The sequence below is a fragment of the Cetorhinus maximus genome, chromosome 2 (assembly GCF_964194155.1).
Source record: "Cetorhinus maximus chromosome 2, sCetMax3.hap1.1, whole genome shotgun sequence".
Lineage (NCBI taxonomy): Eukaryota > Metazoa > Chordata > Chondrichthyes > Lamniformes > Cetorhinidae > Cetorhinus > Cetorhinus maximus.
In genome coordinates this window covers 218,763,359-218,785,372 of record NC_135880.1, presented here as the reverse complement: position 1 = coordinate 218,785,372, position 22,014 = coordinate 218,763,359, and the positions used below count along the sequence as shown (strand labels likewise).

At 42.3% G+C, this 22,014-nt stretch overlaps 1 protein-coding gene across 1 annotated transcript; it reads right to left on the bottom strand.

Moving 5' to 3' along the window:
* Positions 1-21,252, bottom strand: dpagt1 (dolichyl-phosphate (UDP-N-acetylglucosamine) N-acetylglucosaminephosphotransferase 1 (GlcNAc-1-P transferase)). The gene is made up of 10 exons (XM_078532763.1): positions 21,135-21,252; positions 20,886-21,040; positions 18,256-18,376; positions 14,249-14,462; positions 13,263-13,409; positions 10,798-10,882; positions 7,431-7,619; positions 6,905-6,992; positions 4,324-4,479; positions 1-2,270 (listed from the first exon to the last, which is right to left on the bottom strand). The coding sequence occupies exons 2-10, from the start codon at positions 21,038-21,040 to the stop codon at positions 2,205-2,207; spliced, it is 1,221 nt and encodes a 406-aa protein (XP_078388889.1). The 5' UTR covers positions 21,135-21,252; the 3' UTR covers positions 1-2,204.
* Positions 21,253-22,014: the final 762 nt, after the last annotated feature.

The window sequence follows — 22,014 nt, the reverse complement described above, 5'->3', positions numbered from 1 at the left end:
TTAATTTCTTTAAAGATTTTATTTAGATGCTAAAGTCACAATTCTCAAAGCCATGTTTGCCTTTAAATTATCCAAATACTAGAGTATCTCCGTCTCAATTGTACACATACATATACACAATGTATAATTTTTTATATAAAAAGCAATATGCTCTTGCACTTCAATTTATTCAATTATTCATTAATTCTTTCCAGTTACCAGGCACTGAATCGAGGTCACACCAGGGCAACAGCAACTTAACGAAGAAAGTGCGAATTATTCACACTAAGGACTCCTAAACAATAGGTGAAGCATTTCAGTAACCATGTGCACAGCCTGCAACAGCTCTTCACAGTGAGAAGTTTCTCTCAGACTCAAAAATAAACAGGATTTCTGCTTATCTAATTTAAGATTAAATTAACAGTGCCAACTTAAGTCATTTGTGTGTACTATCACAATTGACAATAATATTTTTGTGCATTTTCAAATCAGTTGTTTGAGGCTTGATTTGAACTGCAAAGTATTAGAAATAAATTACAACTTTTGAAGTGTGCCAGCAATATTTCAAAGCAGAGTTTCTCAGGGCTTCATGCACTCCATGGTTTGCTTTTGTATACGTTCCCAGTTTCCATCCATTGCAATGTCTTTTTCAAAAAAAAAAATTAAGTGATAGTATTAAAACCAAAAATGCTGCAAATGCTCAGCAGGTCTGGCAGCATCTGTGGAGAGAGAAACAGTTAACGTTTCAGGTCAACTGACCTAAAACGTTAACTCAGTTTCCCTCTCCACACATGTTGCCTGACGTGCTGAGAGCTTCCAGCATTTTCTGCTGGTATTTCAGAATTCTGACACTCACCGTATTTTGTTTTTGTTTGACTAACAAGTCATTTCTTTGGATTTTTGACCTGGGTAACAGGCTGTCTAATAGCAGACTTGCTATGAACCAGTGGCTAGTGGGAAAGCCACATCTCTTAACTACGTTGAGGGAGCTACTTGGCTATCTGTACCCTTTGACTGCAGTTACCCTTTTAAATCAGGGTGGCAATTTAATCAGCATTCCTGCCAGGCCAATACTTTTGCCTGATCCATTCTATCAGAGTTGCAAACATTGTGCCTTACTCATCACTGAACTTTTGCATATCCTGGGAAAGCTTTAATGGACACTGGAGAATGTGTCACCTAACCAGATTGCATTGTCAGCTTTTCACCCCCGAGCATAGTTCAATTCTATATTTTATTGCAGTTTTAAAATGGATGCTCGCTATTGCACAAGCCTGCATGCATACCCATTGATATCACATCTAGAGCTTTTGGCAAAGGAGTCATTTTAATATTTGGTCACACCATACCCAAAGATTCAGCTGTACGACCTTTAGGAGGAGGCTCAGGTCTATCAATGAGCTTTCTCCTCATTTACTGTTGGTGTACAGTCTTGTCTTAGTGATGACAGCTCTGAGTTCTCAAAAATCTTCATTCTACTGAAGATCCAGTGCATGAACAATGACAGACATCCTTTAAATCCTAACATGTCACGCGCAATTGGAAAGGATATTTTATGGCTGAATTTATAACAGATGGCAAGCTTCCATGCCTGAACAGGGAACTGCAATGATACAGGAGTTTGAGTGATTTCACACTGCCTTAGTTCACATAAGGTCTGAATCTCTAGAACTAAAAGATATTTGACGGTGATAAATAGTCCTGAAATGAAAATAAGGTTCTCTGTGACTTAAGGTATTCTAAAGATTCAACTTACTGTAAAACAGAAAAAAGCCCTTAAATATTGCACCAAGTTCTAGAGGAACATACGGCAATGAACTGTGCAATACAATGAAGTACATGTTAGGGAAAATTTACAAAGAATTTAAATTATCCCCACACAAACTGGAGGAAACATACAGTCATCTTATTATTTCAAGTGATCCCTTACAATGTAAAAATTGGAGTGTGACTGAACATTCCCTATTCCATCATTTGATTCCCGTAATTTCTAAGGAAACGAAGTCAAAAGTCTGCAAACCTAATCTTCAGTAACATTATTTAACCATGAGACAACAGATACTTTTTAAAAAAAGACAAAAAAACCCAAGCACATTCATCCAGAGCAGCGATTGACACTCCAATATTCGCTGAGCTGGGGGTGCAATAAGGGGATAAGTGAAAATTAGCCTGACCCCCGCCACAGGAACAGCCCATGCTGTGCTTCAAGTATTTTTGATCGAGAATCAGACATCGTAGAACCAGCGGACCAGGTGATAGCGGACCATGAAAGCAAACGCACTTCCAGCAACCTGGGTGTTGGGGGTGAGAAACACAAGGTTAAAAACACAGAAGAAACAAAACAGTAAGACTGATTTAATTTCTCTCCGCTGTGAACTTTTTTGTAGATTTGATCAAATATAAAATCCGTCCAAAACAAAAACAGAAGTACCTGGAAAAACTCAGCAGGTCTGGCAGCATCGGCGGAGAGGAAAAGAGTCGGCGTTTCGAGTCCTCATGACCCTTCAACAGTTCCAGACCTGCTGAGTTTTTCCAGGTAATTCTGTTTTTGTTTTGGATTTCCAGCATCCGCAGTAGTTTTTTGTTTTTATAAAATCCGTCCAACTTTGCAACAACACTTGGTCAAATTGGGTGCCCCAGTGGATTAAATTAAGCATGCAATTCCTCCACTTCCTGGCAGCTGGATTCAGTCCAGAGACAGGGGGCAAAAATCTTCTCTCTAGTGGCTGCAAACATCCAACATAAAAGCTATGTTTTTTGCTGAGATCACAGGGGCATGGTTCAATGAAAAAATTGTCTAGAGTTTGGGAAATCTGTTCAGAAAGACTGCAAGATTAGCTGGGTGTAAGAAATAGAATAATCTGCACGGTTGGAGAGAAGGCTCTTGAAGTTGTTTTTTAATTCATTCATGGGAAGTGATCTTCGCTGGCTGGGCCGGCATTTATTGCCCATCCCTAGTTACCCATGAGGAGGTGATGGTGAGCTGCCTTCTTGAACCGCTGCAGTCCGTGTGGTATAGGTACACCCGCAGTGCTGTTAGCAAGGGAGTTCAAAGATTTTGACCCAGCGACAGTGAAGGAACGATGATATATTTCCAAGTCAGGATGGTGAGTGACTTGGAGGGGAACCTCCAGGTGGTGGTGTTCCCATCTATCTGCTGCCCCTGTCCTTCTAGATGGTAGTGGTTGTGGATTTGGAAGGTGCTGTCAAAAGAGCCTTGGTGAATTCCTGCAATGCATCTTGTAGATGGTACACACTGCTGCTACTGTGTGTCAGTGGTGGAGGGAGTGAATGCTTGTGAATGTGGTGCCAATCAAGTGGGCTGCTTTGTCCTGGACGATGTCAAGCTTCTTGAGTGTTGTGGGAGCTGCACTCATTCAGGCAAGTGGGGAGTATTCCATCACACTCCTGACTTGTGCCTTGTAGATGGTGGACAGGCTTTGGGGAGTCAGGAGGAAACATACAGCCATCTTGTTATTTCAAGTGATTCCTTACAATGTAAAAATAGGAGTGTGACTGTACATTCCCTATTCCATCATTTGATTTCTGGAATTTGTAAGGAAACTACGTCAAAAATCTGCAAGCCTAATCTTCAGTAACATTACTTAACAATGAGACAACAGGTACTTTTTAAAAAAAAGACAAAAGTTGGCACACTGAGAAAGAGAAGTACAGGAAGATAAAAGCAAAACACTGCAGATGCTGGAAATCTGAAAGAACATAAAATGCTGAAAAACTCAGGAGGTCTGGCAGAATCTTTGGGGAGAGAGAAACAGAGCTAATGTTTTGAGTCCGTCCACTCCGAAGAAGAGTCATTCGGACTCAAAAAGTTAACTTGGTTTCTCTCTCCACAGATGCTGCCAAACCTGTTGAGTTTTTCAAGCATTTTCTGTTTTTATTATAGTAGTGCAGGAAGATTTGCTCAGCCCATGCTATAATGGGTCCCAACATGGAAGGCAAAAACATTAAGAACATTTTTATCAATATTCACACCATGTCAGCTGCTCTAACAGAATACATCACCAAGCATGACTGATTCTGCAACAATGATTCCACCCTCCTGTTCGAAAGCCAATTAGACTTACGAAAACCTCGCTCAACTTACCATGACCACGGTGAAATAGAATTTGTTAGGGATCTCAGGTCACTAGGTCTATATTTGCTGACAAGGCTACGTCTAGTTATTTACAAATAATTTAACACACAGAATTGTAAGAAACATCTAATGTCGTCTAAAACAGCTCAGTATACACAGCAACAATTGACGCGTTATAATATCTTTCACCTGCTCTGTTGGTTAAGTGTAATTGGGTGCAAGGTTTTACTGCCTGTCGCAGGTCTCACCTGGATGAGCAGAAGTATAATAGTCAGGGTTCTCTCGTGTGTTGGGCCTATCAGCTTTATTACAAAGTTAATCAGGGTGAAGTTGTTGCACTCTGTGTATTCGTTGTTTTCTCCAATTCCACGGTTCACCTCCACCAGCCAGAATTTTTCAGCCACCTACAAGAAAGGGCGTTAGCACTCATTTGCAAAGTGAACAGTTTTCATCACTTCCCAACTTATTTTAAACAAGGAATTCCCTCCATGTGATCTGGGGCTGATGATCTCTGTGATTGGCTCATTAGGTCAGATTGGCTTGTATTCCCATGGAGAAAGGTGCCTTCTGTTGATTTTTCCCACTCTCTGACAGCACAAACTTCTACTCATTTTAGGAGTAGACTCTTGTTTGTTCATTTGCTTATTTTAAACACTAATCATTTACAACCAAATCGCTTTAGTGCAAACAGCCCTGTCACAGGTTAGTATTTGTGAATTAGATTTTTTTTTTAAGTAAACAAAGTGAAATCTGAAGCAAACAGATCCACAGCTCTAGGTCTAAGTTATTGGATAAAAGCATCTTCTCCAAAGATAAACCTGGCAACAGTGGGTAAATAAAGATAGTAAGGATAAGATTAACTTAACTAAATTGCTTGACATAATTACAAAATCTGTAACCCAGGGGACTCAAATGCAGAAGGAAAATCACAGTTTAGATCAAAAAATGAAAAAAAAAGGCTTGCATTCCTATCGTGCTTTTTAATGACTCAGGATATCAAAGCATTGTACAGGCAATAGTTTTTTTTATAAATGTAGTCACTGTTGCAATGTAGGAAATGCGGCAGCAAATTTGCGCACATGAAGCTCCCGCAAACAGCAATGTGATGTTGACTGAAGCCAAGACAATGGGGATAACTCCCCTGGTTTTCTTCAAAGTAATGCCATGGGATCTTTTATGTCCATCTGAAAGGGTAGATGGGGGTGTCGGTTTAACATCGTATCGGAAAGGCGCTACCTCTGACAGTGCAGTACTCCCTCAGTGCTACACTGGAGTGGACAGCCTTAATTTTTGTGCTCAAGTCTCTAGAGTGGTATTTGAACCCACAACCTTTTGACACAGAGGCATGAGTGCTACCATTGAGTCTCCGCTCCCAATTTAATTAAAAAATAACTTAAAATATAGCACTTCATCACATCTCAAACATTGCACTTACAATAACATAGTCACTGCATTTCAGAGAACCACCAGCACTTTGTTATTGTTGACTACGTAAAGGAGGCATTTGTGGAAAGCTGTTCCATTTCATTCTCAGCATTTTATTTGTTGAACGCAGATTTCAGACAGGTGTGGCAACTACATTTTAGTGATTTCACCAGAAGTGACGATAAGCTTCATTTCACTGCATTGGTACCCACATGTTACATGGAAATTAGTTTAGTTCTAAAGCAAAAACTGCAAAAGAGCTAAGTCAGGTGTGTATTGGAAAATTAATTGTTAAGGCAATTCAGCAGTTTAGGGTTGTCCAAAGCACACCGGGCTCAACTTCAAAGTTGAGAACCAGTTTTCCCCTCCTTCGCCATGCAAAAGCACACCTCCTTCTAACAAAATGGCTGTGTGGTCTACAGCAGACAGCAGGGAGCCTGAAAAGGGAGAACATACATAAACAGGGATGGCAAAACTACTATATATATATATATATAATATATATCTTGAGTTGATGCTGTGCCCCCAGAACACTGAAATCAATGGGTTTCCAGGCTGGTGCTGCAACTTCTTTAAAAAGGAGATTACAAGAACTGTTAATTTACTTGCTCCAGATCTGGTGCTGTAACATTGTTCAGACCATAATGACAAAGTCAGCTATAAGAAATTCCATTCTGGCCAGGGTCACAGGAAACTCACCAGTTGGTATGCAGGTGCAGCAAGTGATTAAGAAGGCAAATGGAATATTGGTGTTTATTGCAAGGGGAATCGAGTATAAAAGTAGAGAAGTATTGCTCCAGCTGTCCAGGGCCTTAGTTAGACTGCATCTTAACCACTGTGTACAGTTTTGGTCTCCTTACTTAAGGATATAAACGCTTTAGAGGCAGTTCAGAGAAGGTTCAGTCGTTTTGATTCCCAGAATGAAGGGATTGTCTTACAAGGAAAGGTTGAGCAGGTCAGGCCTATACCCATTAGAGTTTAAAAAAAATGAGAAGCGACCTTATTGAAACATACAAGATCCTGAGAGGACTTGAGAGGGTGCATGCTGAGAAAATGTCTCCCCTTGTGCGGGGAGTCTAGAACTAGGGAACCAATTTTAAATTTAAGACTGAGATAAGGAGAATTTTTTTCTCTCAGAGAGATGTTAGTCTGTGGAATTCTCTTCACAGAGAGCAGTGGAGGCTGGGTCTTTGAATTTATTCAAGGTTGAGTTAGACAGATTTTTGATCAACAAGGGAGTCAGGGGTTATAGGGGATGGACAGGAAAGTGGAGTTGAGATCACAATCAAATCAGCCATGATCTTAATCAGCCATGATCTTATTGAAAGGCAGAGCAGGCTCGAGGGGTTGGATGGCCTACTCCTGCAGCTAATTCTTGAGTTCAGTTTCGAATAAAACAAGTACCTTCAATATAAAGTTTCCAAGTTTAGGCAAATCCTTAGTTTTGAATCTTGAGTAGCTCATGCCCAGCTTTCCAGTACTGGTGTCTAATCTGGGTGTGAAAACAAGGAGGAAAGAAAAACAAACATGATTACTATTGATGCACTGTTTTCTGGCACATATTCCTTATACTGTACATAGATACAAGGTCTAAATGTAGACATTTTTATGCCCAACATCTAAGACAATTTCAAGTTTAAATGGGCAAGAAGCCAGTTGGAATCCCTTCAACATCCCACTCCACCAAGTTTCAACATTTAAAGTTTAACATTAGCCACTGGCAATGCACTTGCAAATGTTTAGTTCACTTTCAGATTTTTTCAGCGGACTTAATTTGCTTCACTTTAAGTAGTTGGTTGGCAGAGGTTTAGAAACAGGTTTCTCATTTCCTACCGCTATCAGAGATAGTGTAATACCTGGAAGAGAAAAGAGCCTCGCTCTGATTTTTTAAAAAGCACGTGGTAAAGCTGGTATTTAAAGCTGGACGTACCTTGGTAGTCTGTGTCGTGGGCACGGAACTATATGGAAGAGCTGAGGCACCGAGTAAAGGAAGTTGAGCACCTGAGGGATGAAGAACAGCATCATGGTCTTACTGAAGTGGCCAAGGATCCCGACCACTGCGAAAGTCATTCCCGCAAAGTAACAGAATGTGTCGCCCACAAAGGCGTTAGACGGATACCTGCAGCACATGAAGGAGTACAGGTCAAAATGGCTTTACCCTAACAAACCGTGGCACAGCTCCAAGCTTTCAGCATAAAGAATAAATCACAGTGGAATAAGGAATTCAACTGCCTATTCCCTCTAATGTTTGAAGCTGTATACGTACAGTGACCCCATATTCAAGTTTCTTTTTACATATAGTTTCCCATTTTTGCTGAGGTTTCTAGCTTCTTCCAAGAGGGACAGCATCTAAAGGAGACGCAGGAACAGAGGGGCCTCGGTGTATAAATACATAGGTCATTGATGACAGTAGGGCATGATGAGAGAGCAGTTAGTAAAGCATATAGTACCTTAGGCTTTATTAAGAGGGGCATTGAGTACAAGAGTAAGGAGGTCATGTTGAACTTGTATAAGACACTAGTTAGGCCTCATCTGGAGTACTGCATCCAGTTCTTGAGGAACGACGTGAAGGCACTGGAGAGAGTACAGAGGAGATTCACCTCTGACTTGGAACTATATCCAAGAAACTATTATTCACCAGAATAATTCCTGGGATGAAGAACTGCAGCTGTGAGGATAGATTGGAGAGGATGGGTCTGTTTTCCTTGGAGAAAAGAAGGTTGAGAGGAGACTTGATAGACGTATTCAAGATCCTGAGGGGTAGGGATAGGGTAAATAGTGAGAAACTGTTCCCACTCAAGAGAACATCAAGAACTAGAGGGCACAGATTCAAAATAATTGGCAAAAGGAGTAAATGTGATGTGAGGAAAAACTTTTTCACCCAGGGCATGGTTGGAGTCGGTAACAAACTTCCTGAAAGGGTGGTGGAGGCAGGTTCGACTGAGGTATTTAAAAGGCAATTGGATTGCTACCTGAAAAGGGAGAATTTGCAATGTTACGGGGATAAAGCAGGGGAGTGAGACTAGGTGGAATGCTCTTTCAGAGAACCAGTGCAGACTCGATGGGCTGAACGGCCTCCTTCTGCGCTGTAAAGATACTGTGAAGGCTCTGGAGCCACCACTATCCACTTAGCTGGACTTTCTTTGCCCTTACCACTTGAAAAAGGGACTTAAAAAAAATTCTTTCACAGGATGCGGGCAATGCTGACAAAGCCAACTTTTGTTGCCCATCCCTAATTGCCCTTGAGAAGGTGGTGATGAACTACCTCCTTGAACTGCTGCAGTCCATTTGGTGTAGGTACACCCACAGAGTTGTAAGGAAGGGAGTTCAGGATTTTGACCCAGTGACAGTGAAGGAGCGGTGATATAGTTCCAAGTCAGGATGGTAAGTGGCTTGGAAGGGAGCTTGCAGGTGGTGGAGGTCCCATTTTGCAAAATTATGAACCAAATACACTTAACCAATAGGATTGTGGAACAAAGAGGAGATTAAACTAGGAAATATTCCCTAACACAGTAAAACACATATGCCAATAAAGCATGTTTTCCACTTTAAAATGCTCTCTTTAGTATGATGAGGCAAGAGAATACACGATTCAATTTCTAGCCAAACCTCCCCAGATTATTAAATTAAAAATTACCACTTTACACAGATATGCAATTAAAATCATCCCTGTATCAGTTGTGGCAAAAATACACACAAGCTCTTAGGGTACAATGCATGGAAAATGTGGAGGTGGATAGGAGGAACGCCTGAATTATTATTGGATATGCCTGAATTAATATTGAATTATTATTACTGAATTATTGATAAATGGTACTGTCGTACTTTGCTTCACTGTGATTCAATGCTTATGAATATGTTTCAGCCACATCCCATATTAATCTCTTCTCCACAGGGTTTCAAACTGAGGTCTGTGGATCCAGGAGGGGGTGGCAGGCACTGGGGGAGAGGGGATCCCATAGGTCCATAGATTTCAGTATTTTATGACTTACTAGCGTTTTTCACAGTTTCTTTATTAACTCTGTTGTCATTTTCTATCAATAAAACTTCATCATCTGTTTGCGGGCACTGCAACAGGCAATTTACTAGCAGTGATAAAAAAGATGTTTCATACAGAGAAAGCATGGCTGTCCTTTGGGTAGCTGACATTGTGCTCATGTAGACAGATGGGGGAGGGGGGCTCTCCAGGGCTGTATCAATACTTGGATGATCGCCCTCAAACTGTTGCTCTATACAATAGATTCCTTACAGGGTTTAATAAATTTATAGAACTTAATGGAATTTTAGGCGCTGGCCACAGTAGCTTTTCTCCCCATTTGGGATTGTAATAGCTAGTTTCATGTAATAAAAGAAACCAATATGCAATAACAAATGAATTGTTTCACATTCAAGATTTGTGGGGAGTCCAAAAGAAGGGAGCATTAATAGGAGATAGTTTCTAATAGATCTCATAAAGAATCGAAGAGAAATTTCTTGACTCAGATTATGGTGAGAACATGGAGCTTGCTACCACAGGGAGTGGTTGAAGCAAATAGCAGATATGTTTGCACATGTTTTTTGCCCTCCTGCTCCTTTACAATTCCCTTTTGAACTCAATCTGTTTGCTGAATGTTTTAATTATAAAGTAGAGACCTATTCCAAGTAATGCACAGGAAAGAAAAAATAACAGTGCGAATATCAGTGCAGCTCATTCCAGTTAAGCCGATACCATAGAACCATAGAAAAGTTACAGCACAGAAGGAGGCCATTCGGCCCATCCTGTCCACGCCAGCCAGGACACCCAGGTGCCCTTTCTAATCCCACCTTCCTGCACCCGACCCATAGCCCTGCAGCTTACAGCATTTTAGGTGCAGATCCAGGTACTTTTTAAAACAGTTTAAAATTTCTGCCTCTACCACCAACTTGGGCAGCGAATTCCAGACGCCCACTACCCTCTGCGTAAAAAGGTTCTTCCTCATGTCCCCCCTACACCTTCTGCCACTTATCTTGAACCTATGTCCCCTGGTTCTAGAATTCTCCATCAAGGGAAACAATTTTATCCTGTCCACTCTATCTATTCCCCTCATAATTTTGTACATCTCAATCAAGTCACCTCTCAGCCTTCTTTGTTCTAAGGAAAATAACCCCAACCTGTCCAATCTCTCCTCGTAGCTGCTCTTTTCTAACCCTGGCAACATTCTTGTAAACCTCCTCTGCACTCTCTCCAGAGCTATTACGATACCTGTATGGATTAGGTACACTCATACCTAGTGTTGACTGCCTGAGGTGAAACAACAGAAATGTAAAACTTATCATACCAGTTATGGTACAGCAGTCCTAGAGTGGTGAAGAAAAATGGTATCATGAAGTATAAGGAGAATATGTGGTCATCCTTGTAGTCACCTAAAAGAGGAAAAAAACCACACTGATTAATATTTATCCCAGACAAGTGCGGGTACCATTACCCAGAACAGCTGTAATCTCTTGCTTTAATCCTTCTCTGTAAGTTTGGTTTCCTCCCTTTTGCTCTATACCAATTCACAGTTAAAGAAGAAGAATCCCAGCCAAGACGGTGCTAAAGTTGCTACAACTGGTCTTGCCACATTTGGCCCACTCATGATTGAAATCTGCTGACAGTGATGGAGAATGCATGTCAGTGTAGGTGAGGCAACAGCAAGGCTGGGAGACCAAAAAAAAAATGGAAGAGCAACTTTGCCCATTTTAGTCTAGTTGTTTCAACACCAAAGATCTTCAAGCTAGGTACAGCATTCAGCAGGAGAGCAATATTTCTGCAACTTGAAGAACATCCAGTGTCAATTTTTCACACCCACCTTGCTTATAACTTTCCAAAGTGACTTATCAACTTAGTGTCTAACTATGAACAGCTTCATACTGTATGTCCATGCCCACCAGGATCTGACTTGAGAATGCCCTAACTCATTTTATTTAAGATTTGGATTCATAATTCATTACACCATGCAATACTCAATCAGGTTACAAGGAGCAGAGGCTACTTTTTTTTTAGATTCACTCATGGGATGTGGGCATCGCTGGCTAGGCCAGCATGTTTTGTACATCCCTAATTGCCCTTGAGGAGGTGGTGGTGAGCTGCCCTCTTGAACCGCTGCAGTACATGTGGCATAGGTACACCCACAGTGCTGTTGGAGGGAGCTCCAGGATTTTTACTTTTTTTTCAACTAGAGCATTTTTCAGCTTTTAGTCAAGAGAAATTGAAGCTAGTAAACAATAAAAACAACAATAATCTTAGAAATATATTATGTATTTAACCTATTACAACAAAGAACCAACATTAGGTGGTATGGTATATTAATGTGTGGAACTCTTAGAGATTTACGGGTCCAGGTCTTTTGGTCTCTAGACAGTCGGGGGCTGGATGTACCCCGCAAGATGCACTGTGGGACCCTTCAAAAGTTGCAACATAATGACTCCATGGGACTTGCCCGGGAAGTTTGCACTTCCGATGGACAATTCCCTTGCTCCCTGGGACCCTTCTAAAAAGACTCCAACTCTGAGTTACAGTTGGAGACTTCGGACTATTTCTGGCTTACTTATCTGGATAGTTACCCAGGAAATGTTAGAGTAAAAACTAATCTAACACCTGGGTAACCATACAACTGACACCCATTCCCCCCCAATCACTCACATTGACTCCCCCCACCCCCAACCACCCCCTCGACCCCGACTCTCCTCAACCCTCAGACTCCACCGCTGACCCCCCTCAACCTCACCTGACTAGATCCCACCACCCAACTCCCCTCCAACCCAACCTCACCAGCTTGCCCACCTACCACCATACATAGTTACCATCCTACCTCCTTACCCACCCTACACCTTCACCCACCCTATCCTTTTACCCACTTACCATCTCTCCGTAGCTTTGGAACATTTAAACTCTTTGCTTGCCAGATTACGGTAGCTAGTGCTGTAATAAGGTGGGGGCGGGGGATGGCGGTGGCTTTTACGCAGACTCTCTCTGCTGTTCCCTCCTGCGCCGAGTCAGTTTGGAAAATCCTCCATTGGCAGATTTCCCAGAAAAATCGGAGGGAGGTATGGTTTTTCCCTCTGTTGTATGGTTACCCAGGTAAGGGTTCCAACTGAACGGAAGATTTGGGCCGTGATATCTTGGAATTAATCCCAGACCCTGGATACAACTCACTTGTTAAGCTTGTGCCATTATTTAGTGGAGTTGTTCAAACGATAAGAGAGGGCAAACACTGCCTTGCCAGTAAGATTGAAGAATTGATCCAGGCTTCACCTCTCTCACAGCTGTCTTCAACTCTCAGCACAAACAGAGGCTGGTACCCTCCACAAGAAGTGGAGGGAGGGTTAGTCTTTCTTCTGCTGCGTCACTTAGTGGACAGCTGAAAAGCAACATTGGCAGAGATCTGGGAGTTGCTTAGTGATGCTTCCTCCAGGGAGAAAAAAATCCTTTGTAAAATAAATTAACTTTTATCCCCTGAATCACCAATGGAACTACATTTTATATCCAGTTAATGGGTTTCCTTAAAATCCCAGTGTTAAGGTATTTCAAATCCTAAACCAATACTTCCAATTTTACTGAAAAATGATGGTCCCTCTTTTACATGATGACATAAGCTGAACCAATAAGATGAGGATAAGTGTGAGAGTCATGACATTATCAAAACAATCGACTGGGAGCAGGTAAAGCAACAAAAACCTAACATATAAAATAAAATCAAAATATTCAATCCTCAAAAATGTGAGGCTGCAACATCTAAACCCCATGGTTAGATCAACTTACCATTTAACTCTATTAAATTGAAAATAATGATGGACATGGCAATCACCAGAGACTGCCCAGCCTCAATGCCATTGATGCCAGCCAGAATGTTGATGGCATTTGTGCAGAACACTGCCAGCATTCCCATATATGCATAATACAGGATTCCTGAAAGGAACAATAGAAAAAGAGATGGATATTTACACAGGAATTTATCCAGTATGACCAGTACAGAGACAGTGCATTCAACCACGTCTTGATTCTACTCTCTCCCAATTAAATCTTATGACACTGCTTTACAACAAGAATAGTTTAATCCCCAATTAGAGCAAGTTCAATACATACATAAAATTGCTTAATTTGCGATCACAATTATTTCTAGGTCCTGCTTAAAGAGAAAATAAATATTGCTTGCCTATCATCCTCCTTGACTGTATCAATGCACGTCTCAACACTAGCAGCCAATAAAAGCCTCTCCTTATAAATTATACATCCTTACTGCTCTGCACGCTTGTGACTTCCCTACTGAGATCACTAGATCCATTATTCACTGTTCCATCCTCCCCTCACTCAAACAACATCATTTCCCTCCGTTGACATCACAGTAGTCCTAAACACTTGAGTTTCAGCCTCCATTTATAATGGTCATGTACGTTACAAATCTCCAACTATAAATTGTCAGTCCACCAACATTTTGCTTTGTTTGGGTGTCACTATGCCTGCTTACAAGAGGGAAACAGAGCTGGCTAGTCCATGCATAAGATTTTGTAAAGTTGCCTCACTAATTTTGGGTTCTCACAGTCATCAAGTCAAACCTAGCGTAGAATCTCAGGAGTACATATTAGCACCATAAAATGCTAAAGGTCAGACTTATTGAAATGATTTGTTTGTTTCTTACGAACTCACAAGGCAATAGTCAGGATAGTCTATAGTCTATCAAGGAAGCTCCCACTTTGCATTATGCTAATGCTGCCAGCAGCTAGTCGACTCCAAGCTCGAGAACTTACCCAAGTCTAAATGGAGACCCAGAAAGATGCGAAAGGGCTTTGGCACTACAATCACGGTATTGCCAAAGTTGGTAAAGTACACCATGAGAAGGGGCAGGGACGCCATGGTCGGCAGTAGCAGCTTGTGTCTCCATTGCAAGTTCAAGACGTCGTCAGCGAACCCCAGGAATATCATGCAGCAGATGGCAAGGAGCGCCCCAATCAACTGTACAAACTGAGAGCACAAATTCAAATAAAATTACAGCACAAACTCAACATTTATAATGCAATCCTTGCACTGTGCTGACTTTCCACTAAAACCTTTGTCTCTCTTTCTTGTGACACAAACCACAATCTTCCCTGAAAAGGCTGGGTTTGTACATGCTGCTACTGCCAGATGCTTGGGAAGCCTGCAAAAAGGCTTTAATTAAAGCAATTTAGGTACCCTGTCTCTGTTTTCTGATTTTCTTTCCAGATCTGGACACCCACCTGAGTTTGGACATTATGTGGGGAATTGTAAGCAGTGTGTAGCTCATATCATTCAAATCATTCCATGACACAGTGCATTGGCACCCCAATTTACTGCACTTTGGGCAAAATAAGTCTGTCCACATGCAGTGCTTTTGCATTGTCATGAAGCTATTAATGTATATAATATTTTGGAAAATATTTTTCTTTTAAAATAGAGGTTTAGTCTGCGGGTGTGTCTTAATTGGATTAAAGCCAGCTAGTCTGGGTGCTTTGATGGGTACTATTTTTGATATGTAAGGGAGATAGCGTTCATTTGCATTTTTTGAATACAGCACTCAAGAAGTGGGGTGAAAACTTGATGCCCATCTAGCAGCTCCCAAACCATATGTTTATATTACTAATAAAATTGGTATTATGAATGGGGTTTCATTGTTAAAAGGTGAAGTTCAAAGAGGCTGGTGAGACAATGAGAATTTGAATTCAATCAGTGGTGGTAGGTATAACTTCAGCAGTTTTCGGGTGTGTAGAGCAGAGGCAATGTGAGACCAAAAGGCAGCTGTAAGCCTCCAACTGGCTTCACAGTGAAAAGAACCTAATTTTCAATGCATAAGGTGACAATGCTTTGCCTGGTGTTTGGTTGAGTCTATGGGTTGCTGATGCCTTAATGGAGGTTATTTTGGGAATTTGTTAAAAGTTATAACAGTAGTAATTTGTAGCCATGTGTATATATTTTAATCTGTGTAAATTAACAAAATGCGAAGTCCCTTGGGGCATTTTACTACATTAAAAGTGGTATATAAATGCAGGTTGTTGTTATCACGGCATTTGAAATCACTCATTCTTTTCACTGCACCTGCTCAAAAAAATTATCTTTAATATTTTACATAGGTCTTAATAAATAGCGGATGAATTGCAAACTTTCTTGATGCTGTTATGACCGATGCAGTTGGTAAAGCGGAGTTATTTAAAATTCCCAGAGGGAAACTTTAAACAACTGTCACAACCTATAATTTTAAGTGATATGTCTGAGATGCGACTCTAAATTCAGGAATCATATCACCAGTTCTCGAGGCTTGACATTAAACTAATTGAAACATTTTGTTAATTTACACAGATTAAAATATATACACATGGCTACAAATTACTACTGTCATAACTTTTAACAAATTCCCAAAATAGCCTCCGTTAAGGGATCAGCAACTCATAGACTTAACCAAATACCAGGCAAAGCATTGTCACCTTATGAATTGAAAATGAGGTTCTTTTCACTGTGGAGCCAGTTGGAGGCTTACTGCTGCCTTTTGATCTCACATTGCCTCTGCTCTGCACACCCGAAAACTGCTGAAGTTATACCTACCACCACTGATTGAATTCAAATTCTCATTGTCTCACCAGCCTCTTTGAACTTCACCTTTTAACAATGAAACCCCATTTATAGTACCAATTTTATTAGTTATATAAACATATGGTTTGCTATCTGCAAGATATGCATCGAGTTTTCACCCCACTTCTTGAACTATGATTCAGAATCGTAATCAGATAAAATTTGACACCAAGCTACATAAAAAGGTGTAAGGACAGGTGCCAAAAGTTTGGCCAAAATGACTGTCAACATGCTTTAGAATGAGATCAAAACTGTTTTCACAAGAACAGCAGCAAGCAAATTTTATGCCCTCACTAGGAAGTTCTGAGGAACAAAGGGACCTTGGCGTGTGTGTCCATAGATCTCTGAAGGCGGAGGGGCATGTTAGTGGGGTGGTGAAAAAGGCATACGAGACGCCTGCCTTTATCAATCGAGGCATAGATTACAAAAGTAGGGAGGTCATGTTGGAGTTGTATAGAACCTTGGTGAGGCCACAGCTGGAGTACAGTGTGCAGTTCTGGTCGCCACATTATAGGAAGGATGTGATTGCACTGGAGGGGGTGCAGAGAAGATTCATCAGGATGTTGCCTGGGATGAAACATTTAAGTTATGAAGAGAGGTTGGATAGATTTGGGTTGTTTTCGTTAGAGCAGAGAAGAGGGAGGAGCGACCTGATCGAGGTGTACAAGATTATGAGGGGCATGGACAGGGTGGATAGGGAGCAGCTGCTTCCCTTAGTTGAAGGGTCAGTCACAAGGGGGCATAAGTTCAAGGTGAGGGGCAGGAGGTTTAGGGAGGATGTGAGGAAAATTTTTTTTACCCAGAGGGTGGTGACGGTCTGGAATGCACTGCCTGGGAGGGTGGTGGAGGCGGGTTGCCTCACATCCTTTAAAAAATAGCTGGATGAGCACTTGGCACGTCATAACATTCAAGGCTATGGGCCAAGTGCTGGTAAATGGGATTAGGTAGGTAGGTCAGGTGTTTCTCACGTGTCGGTGCAGACCCGATGGACCTCTTCTACACTGTGATTCTGTGTGATTAGGCTGTGGTTGTATTGAACAACAAAACTTATATCACGCCTTTAACATAATGAAACATCCCAAGGTGCTTCACTGGAACATTACAAAACAAAGTATGATATCAAGCCACATAAGGAAATATTAGGTCAGATGACCAGAAGCTTGGTCAAAGAGGTAAATTTTAACAAATGTCTTAAAGGAAGAAAGCGAGGCAGAGAGGCGTAGGGAAGGAATTCCAGAGCTTAGAAAACTGAAGGCGCGGCCGACAATCGTGGAGCAATTATACTTGGCTCCCAGTTAATCCTTGGCCGATTAGCATTTTCAAAGAGGTGTAAATTTTGGTTAGGAACAGGATTGATGGTTGCAAGAATAAACGTAATAGGGAAAATCAAATGTTGGGAGCAGCACAATGGTTCCCCGAGCCTCTGCGACTGTAACAGTGTCATACCAAGGGAGGCAGCTGAGATCAAGGCTTCTGTGTATTTTAATCGTGGAAGGGCAATGCCTATGTATCAGTTCTCTGCATGCTCATTACTAATATCAGTTCTTTTATTCCAACATCAGAACTGCAGAAGCACAAAACTGTCAGGCTAAGGGGACTGGATTACCCATGTAACTGCTGGGAAATGGAGCAGGAGAGGCTAATGGATTGTTGAGAGTCCATGGATGACGTATGCTTGAAGGCCCAAGTTCCATGCTACTGTAACAGCAAGGAGAATTACTGAAGGTGATAACCTACATATAGATTTGGGAAAACATGTCAGTCAATCTCAGGATGATTAAAAAAAATGGCTTGCATATTTATAGCACTTTTCATGACAACCGGATGACTCAAACCACTTTACAGTCAATGAAGTACCTGTTTTTTTTAAGTGTAGTCACTGTTGTAATATATAAGATTAAAGATGTAGGTATCCTGGTTCCTGGATTTACCAGTGGTTTTCAATTGAATTTGCAATGTTAAAGTAATTGTCAGTTCAAGTTGGAATAATACTGCTCTGCTGCTTGAGCAATGTCTAGGGAAATCACACATGAATTTCAGATATTGGTCATCCCAGTGCTCATCTTAAAGTACAGGATAACACTGCTTGAACCAGTGTAATAAACTAGCTGAAGGATGCATGTGCAGTCCATGCAGAGAAGGTATTTTTTAAATAGGGAAGGAGATCACTTACCACATCATGAGGAAAGCTGATACATTGCTCCTTCACCCAGCAGTGCAAAAAAGGAACAGGGATGAAACAGAAAAGAATGATGAGGAAGACAACACCGCTGATTACTCCCTGGGATTCGGGGCTGCGAGACAAATGAGCAGAAATTTACCAGGAATGCAGGAAATACAATGGAATGAAGTCACACTTTAACATTCACCCAAGAGCAAGTTCAAATTTTACAGAATGACCAGGGCTAGCTGCCTAATTGCGAAGCACATTTGTAGCGTACTGCTTTGGGAAATACTACAGTGTTTGTTTTTATTCATAGCTTGGTTTATTAATTCAACAAACTGTACAGCTGCTAGTGGTGCAAGGTTATCATTTCACTGGTTGCATCACGTTACTGCTGTAAAGTGTCAGCTATGTCTCGCTGGCAGCATTTACACCTCAGAGTCAGAAAGTTGTGGGTTCAATTCCCATTCCAAAATCTATGCTGACACTCCAGTACATTACTGAGACTCCCATTTCACATTTCAGAGCTCAGCTCTGAAGAAGAGTCGTAGAGACTTGAAACGTTAACTCTGTCTTTCTCTCCACAGATGCTGTCAGACCTGCTGAGTTTTTGCAGCATTTTTTGTTTTTGTTTCAGATTTCCAGCATCCGCAGTATTTTGCCTTTATATTAAAGTAGGACCCAGCAGTAGGGAAACTATGGCAACATGCAGAAAAGATACATAAGAATGGTTCCAGGGATGAGGAACTTCAGTTACGAAGATAGGTTGGAGAAGTTAGCCTTCTTCAAGGAGAATAATCCTGAGAGGAGACTTGACAGAGGTATTCAAAATCCTGAGGGGTCTGGGCAGAGCAAATAGGGAGAAAGAGTTCCCACTCATGAAGGGATCGAGAACAAGAGGGCAGAGATTTAAAGTAATTGGCAAAAGCGATATGAGGAAAAACTTATTCACGCAGCGAGTAAGGTCTGGAATGCACTGCCTGAGGGTGTAGCAGAGGCAGGTTCAATCAAAGCATTCAAAAGGGAATTAGACTCACCTGAAAAGGAAAAATGTCAGGGTTATGGGGGAAAAGGTGGGAGATAGATGAACAAAAATGGACAGTGGAAAATCCACTGAACATGCTGACTGGACATGGAAACAGTCATTTTGAGGAATCATATCTTTAACCAGAATTACAATTTGTCCACTCTTTCTAATCACAAACCCTATTCCTAAGTCAAGCAAAAGCTGATTTTTTCTTGTTGTAGTGACTGCACATTTAACACTGTTTTACTATGAGCAAGCAAACACATTGCTGCTAATTTTGGAGTGGAACCAATTAGAAAATCAAAAGAAAAATGCCCGAGCCACAGAACATGTCAATGGAACTCACTTTGTTGCAATGAGTTTATGTAATAGGATGCAACAAACTGACTCACAGGTGTCCCAGCTCTTCTGCACATCCAGCAATTAACCCAGCACCTGTGCAACATGCGGTCAGTAGGGTTGCCTGTTTTTTGCCACTGGGCAGGGTGCAGAGGAGGGGGCTTCGAGACAATTGTTTGTGCACTGATGCATGCTTTGCTGATAGATCTTAATATCTTCATCAAATAACAAAATAAATAAAATCAAACTTGTAAAGATCTGAAATAAAAACAGAAGACTACATTTCAAAAGTATTTCATTGGCTGCAAACGCTTTAGGACATCTCATGGTCGTGAAAAGCGCTTCATAAACGAAAGCCAACTTGCCCAGCATCAAGGTGCTAATTGCTCAAAACCAGCTCCGCTGGACGGGACATGTCATTCGTGTGCCTGATGCCAGACTCCTGGACCGACTGCTCTACTTGGAACTTGGTCACGACAGGAGACTCCCAGGAGGCCAGCGGAAATGCTTTAGGGATGTCCTCAAAATATCCATGAAGAGATCAAACATACCCGCTGACTCATGGGAGACCCTGGCTTGTGACCAACCAAAATGGAGAAAGCTAATTCAGGAAGGCACTGAACACTTGGAGAGACTTTATCAGGATCGTGCAGAGGCAAAGTCGAGGCATCGGAGGGAGTGCACAAACCTCCAAACAATCCATCCACCCAACCCTTCAACACTACCTGCCCTTCCTGTTGTCGAGTCTGCAGATCGGACATTGGACTCGTTGCCCAACTCAGAACCCATCGAAATGGAGTGGAAGCAAGTCATGCTCGATCCCAAGAAAGGAGAGAGGTTGAACAAAAAGCCTTTCTCCCTTTTTAATTCTCTCACAGCGCAGACCCCTGGTGTTACGCCAGCCCCAAACTGTTCATGCCAGTTCATTCTCCTCCATTGGCACACAGGGCATCACGTAACCAGGTCCTGCCCCAGTCGAGACTCTCCCGGCTGACACGCAGCTGGTGGGACGCAACCCACCCCGGTGCCAATTATTGTCAATGGTTGGCACATCCAGTAACCCACCCCGGTGCCAATTATTGTCAATGGCTGGCACGTCCCGTAACCCACCCCGGTGCCAATTATTGTCAATGGTTGGCACGTCCCGTAACCCACCCCGGTGCCAATTATTGTCAATGGTTGGCACGTCCCGTAACCCACCCCGGTGCCAATTATTGTCAATGGCTGGCACATCCAGTGCCAGTTGCTGTCCTATCCAGGCTTCTATACTCACATTTGCTGCTTGGAGGTTTTGTTTAGGTCAATCCCATAGAGTCTGGCTGCGATGAAGTGCTCCCTGAAGGCGGGGATGAGGATGACAGTGCCCAGGAAGCCCACCAAGGAGCAGCTCAGGTTGATGAGCAAGGGGAGGGCGGGCAGGGCCGACATCTAAAGGGGGGAGGAGGGAAATAAAATTAACTAAACTTCCATTGCAGGAAACACCCGCGTCTGAACATCGCATTACCATCTCGTGTGGGCCTACCTGCAAACCCCAGGCCTACCAAGTCTCACAGCAGAGAAAGGCAGAGCCTCCCTGACTCATCCCCCGGCCCCGGGTTCGCACTCAAACCCGGAGGCTGGCTAGGCCTCACCCAGTCCGGCTGCGCATGCTCAGCGGCCGCCGGGCGCGACTGCGCATGCCCAGCTTCCGCCGGGCGCGACTGCGCATGCCCAGCTTCCGCCGGGCGCGACTGCGCATGCCCAGCCAACGCCGGGCGACAGATACTCTGGTTCGATGCTGCGCATGCGCATCCACATTTCCCCCGACAAGCAGCATGCTGGGGGTTGTAGTCTTTCTCCCTCAGCCAGGTGAGCCTCTTCTCTTTCTGCTTCGAATCGTGTTCTCCTGCCTGTTCAGCTGAGCTTTGGGTAAACTCAATGAACGCTTCTGTTATTAGATACGTTCTTTAACCATTTTTATCTATTTTCCTCCTTGTCGTTTCCCTGTAAAGCATGATGAGATGGTTTCTAAAAAAGTTGTTGTTGCTAAATATATTTAGATGAGCAAGTCTCTTTCTCTCAGGTGGCCCCCTATGGCTGAACAGGACAAACACAAGACCAGATTGATGATGTCCAGGTCCATCACTTTGTTTGATTCTACTCTACCTGTGCTGTTAGACTGCCTGAAATTATGGATAAATCCACAACAACTTACATTAAACCTTGTGAAGATTGAAGCTATATATTTTTGGTTTCCACTGTTAACCCTGAACATTCTGCCCACCTCTCTCCAACCCCACCATTGTGCACTCAATTTCAAGCAAGTATCTCACAACCTTGCTGTTTTATTTGACCCAGAGCTGAACTTAATCCACAATCTGTCCATCATCACAATACTGCTCACCTCCTCTTCCATCTCAATC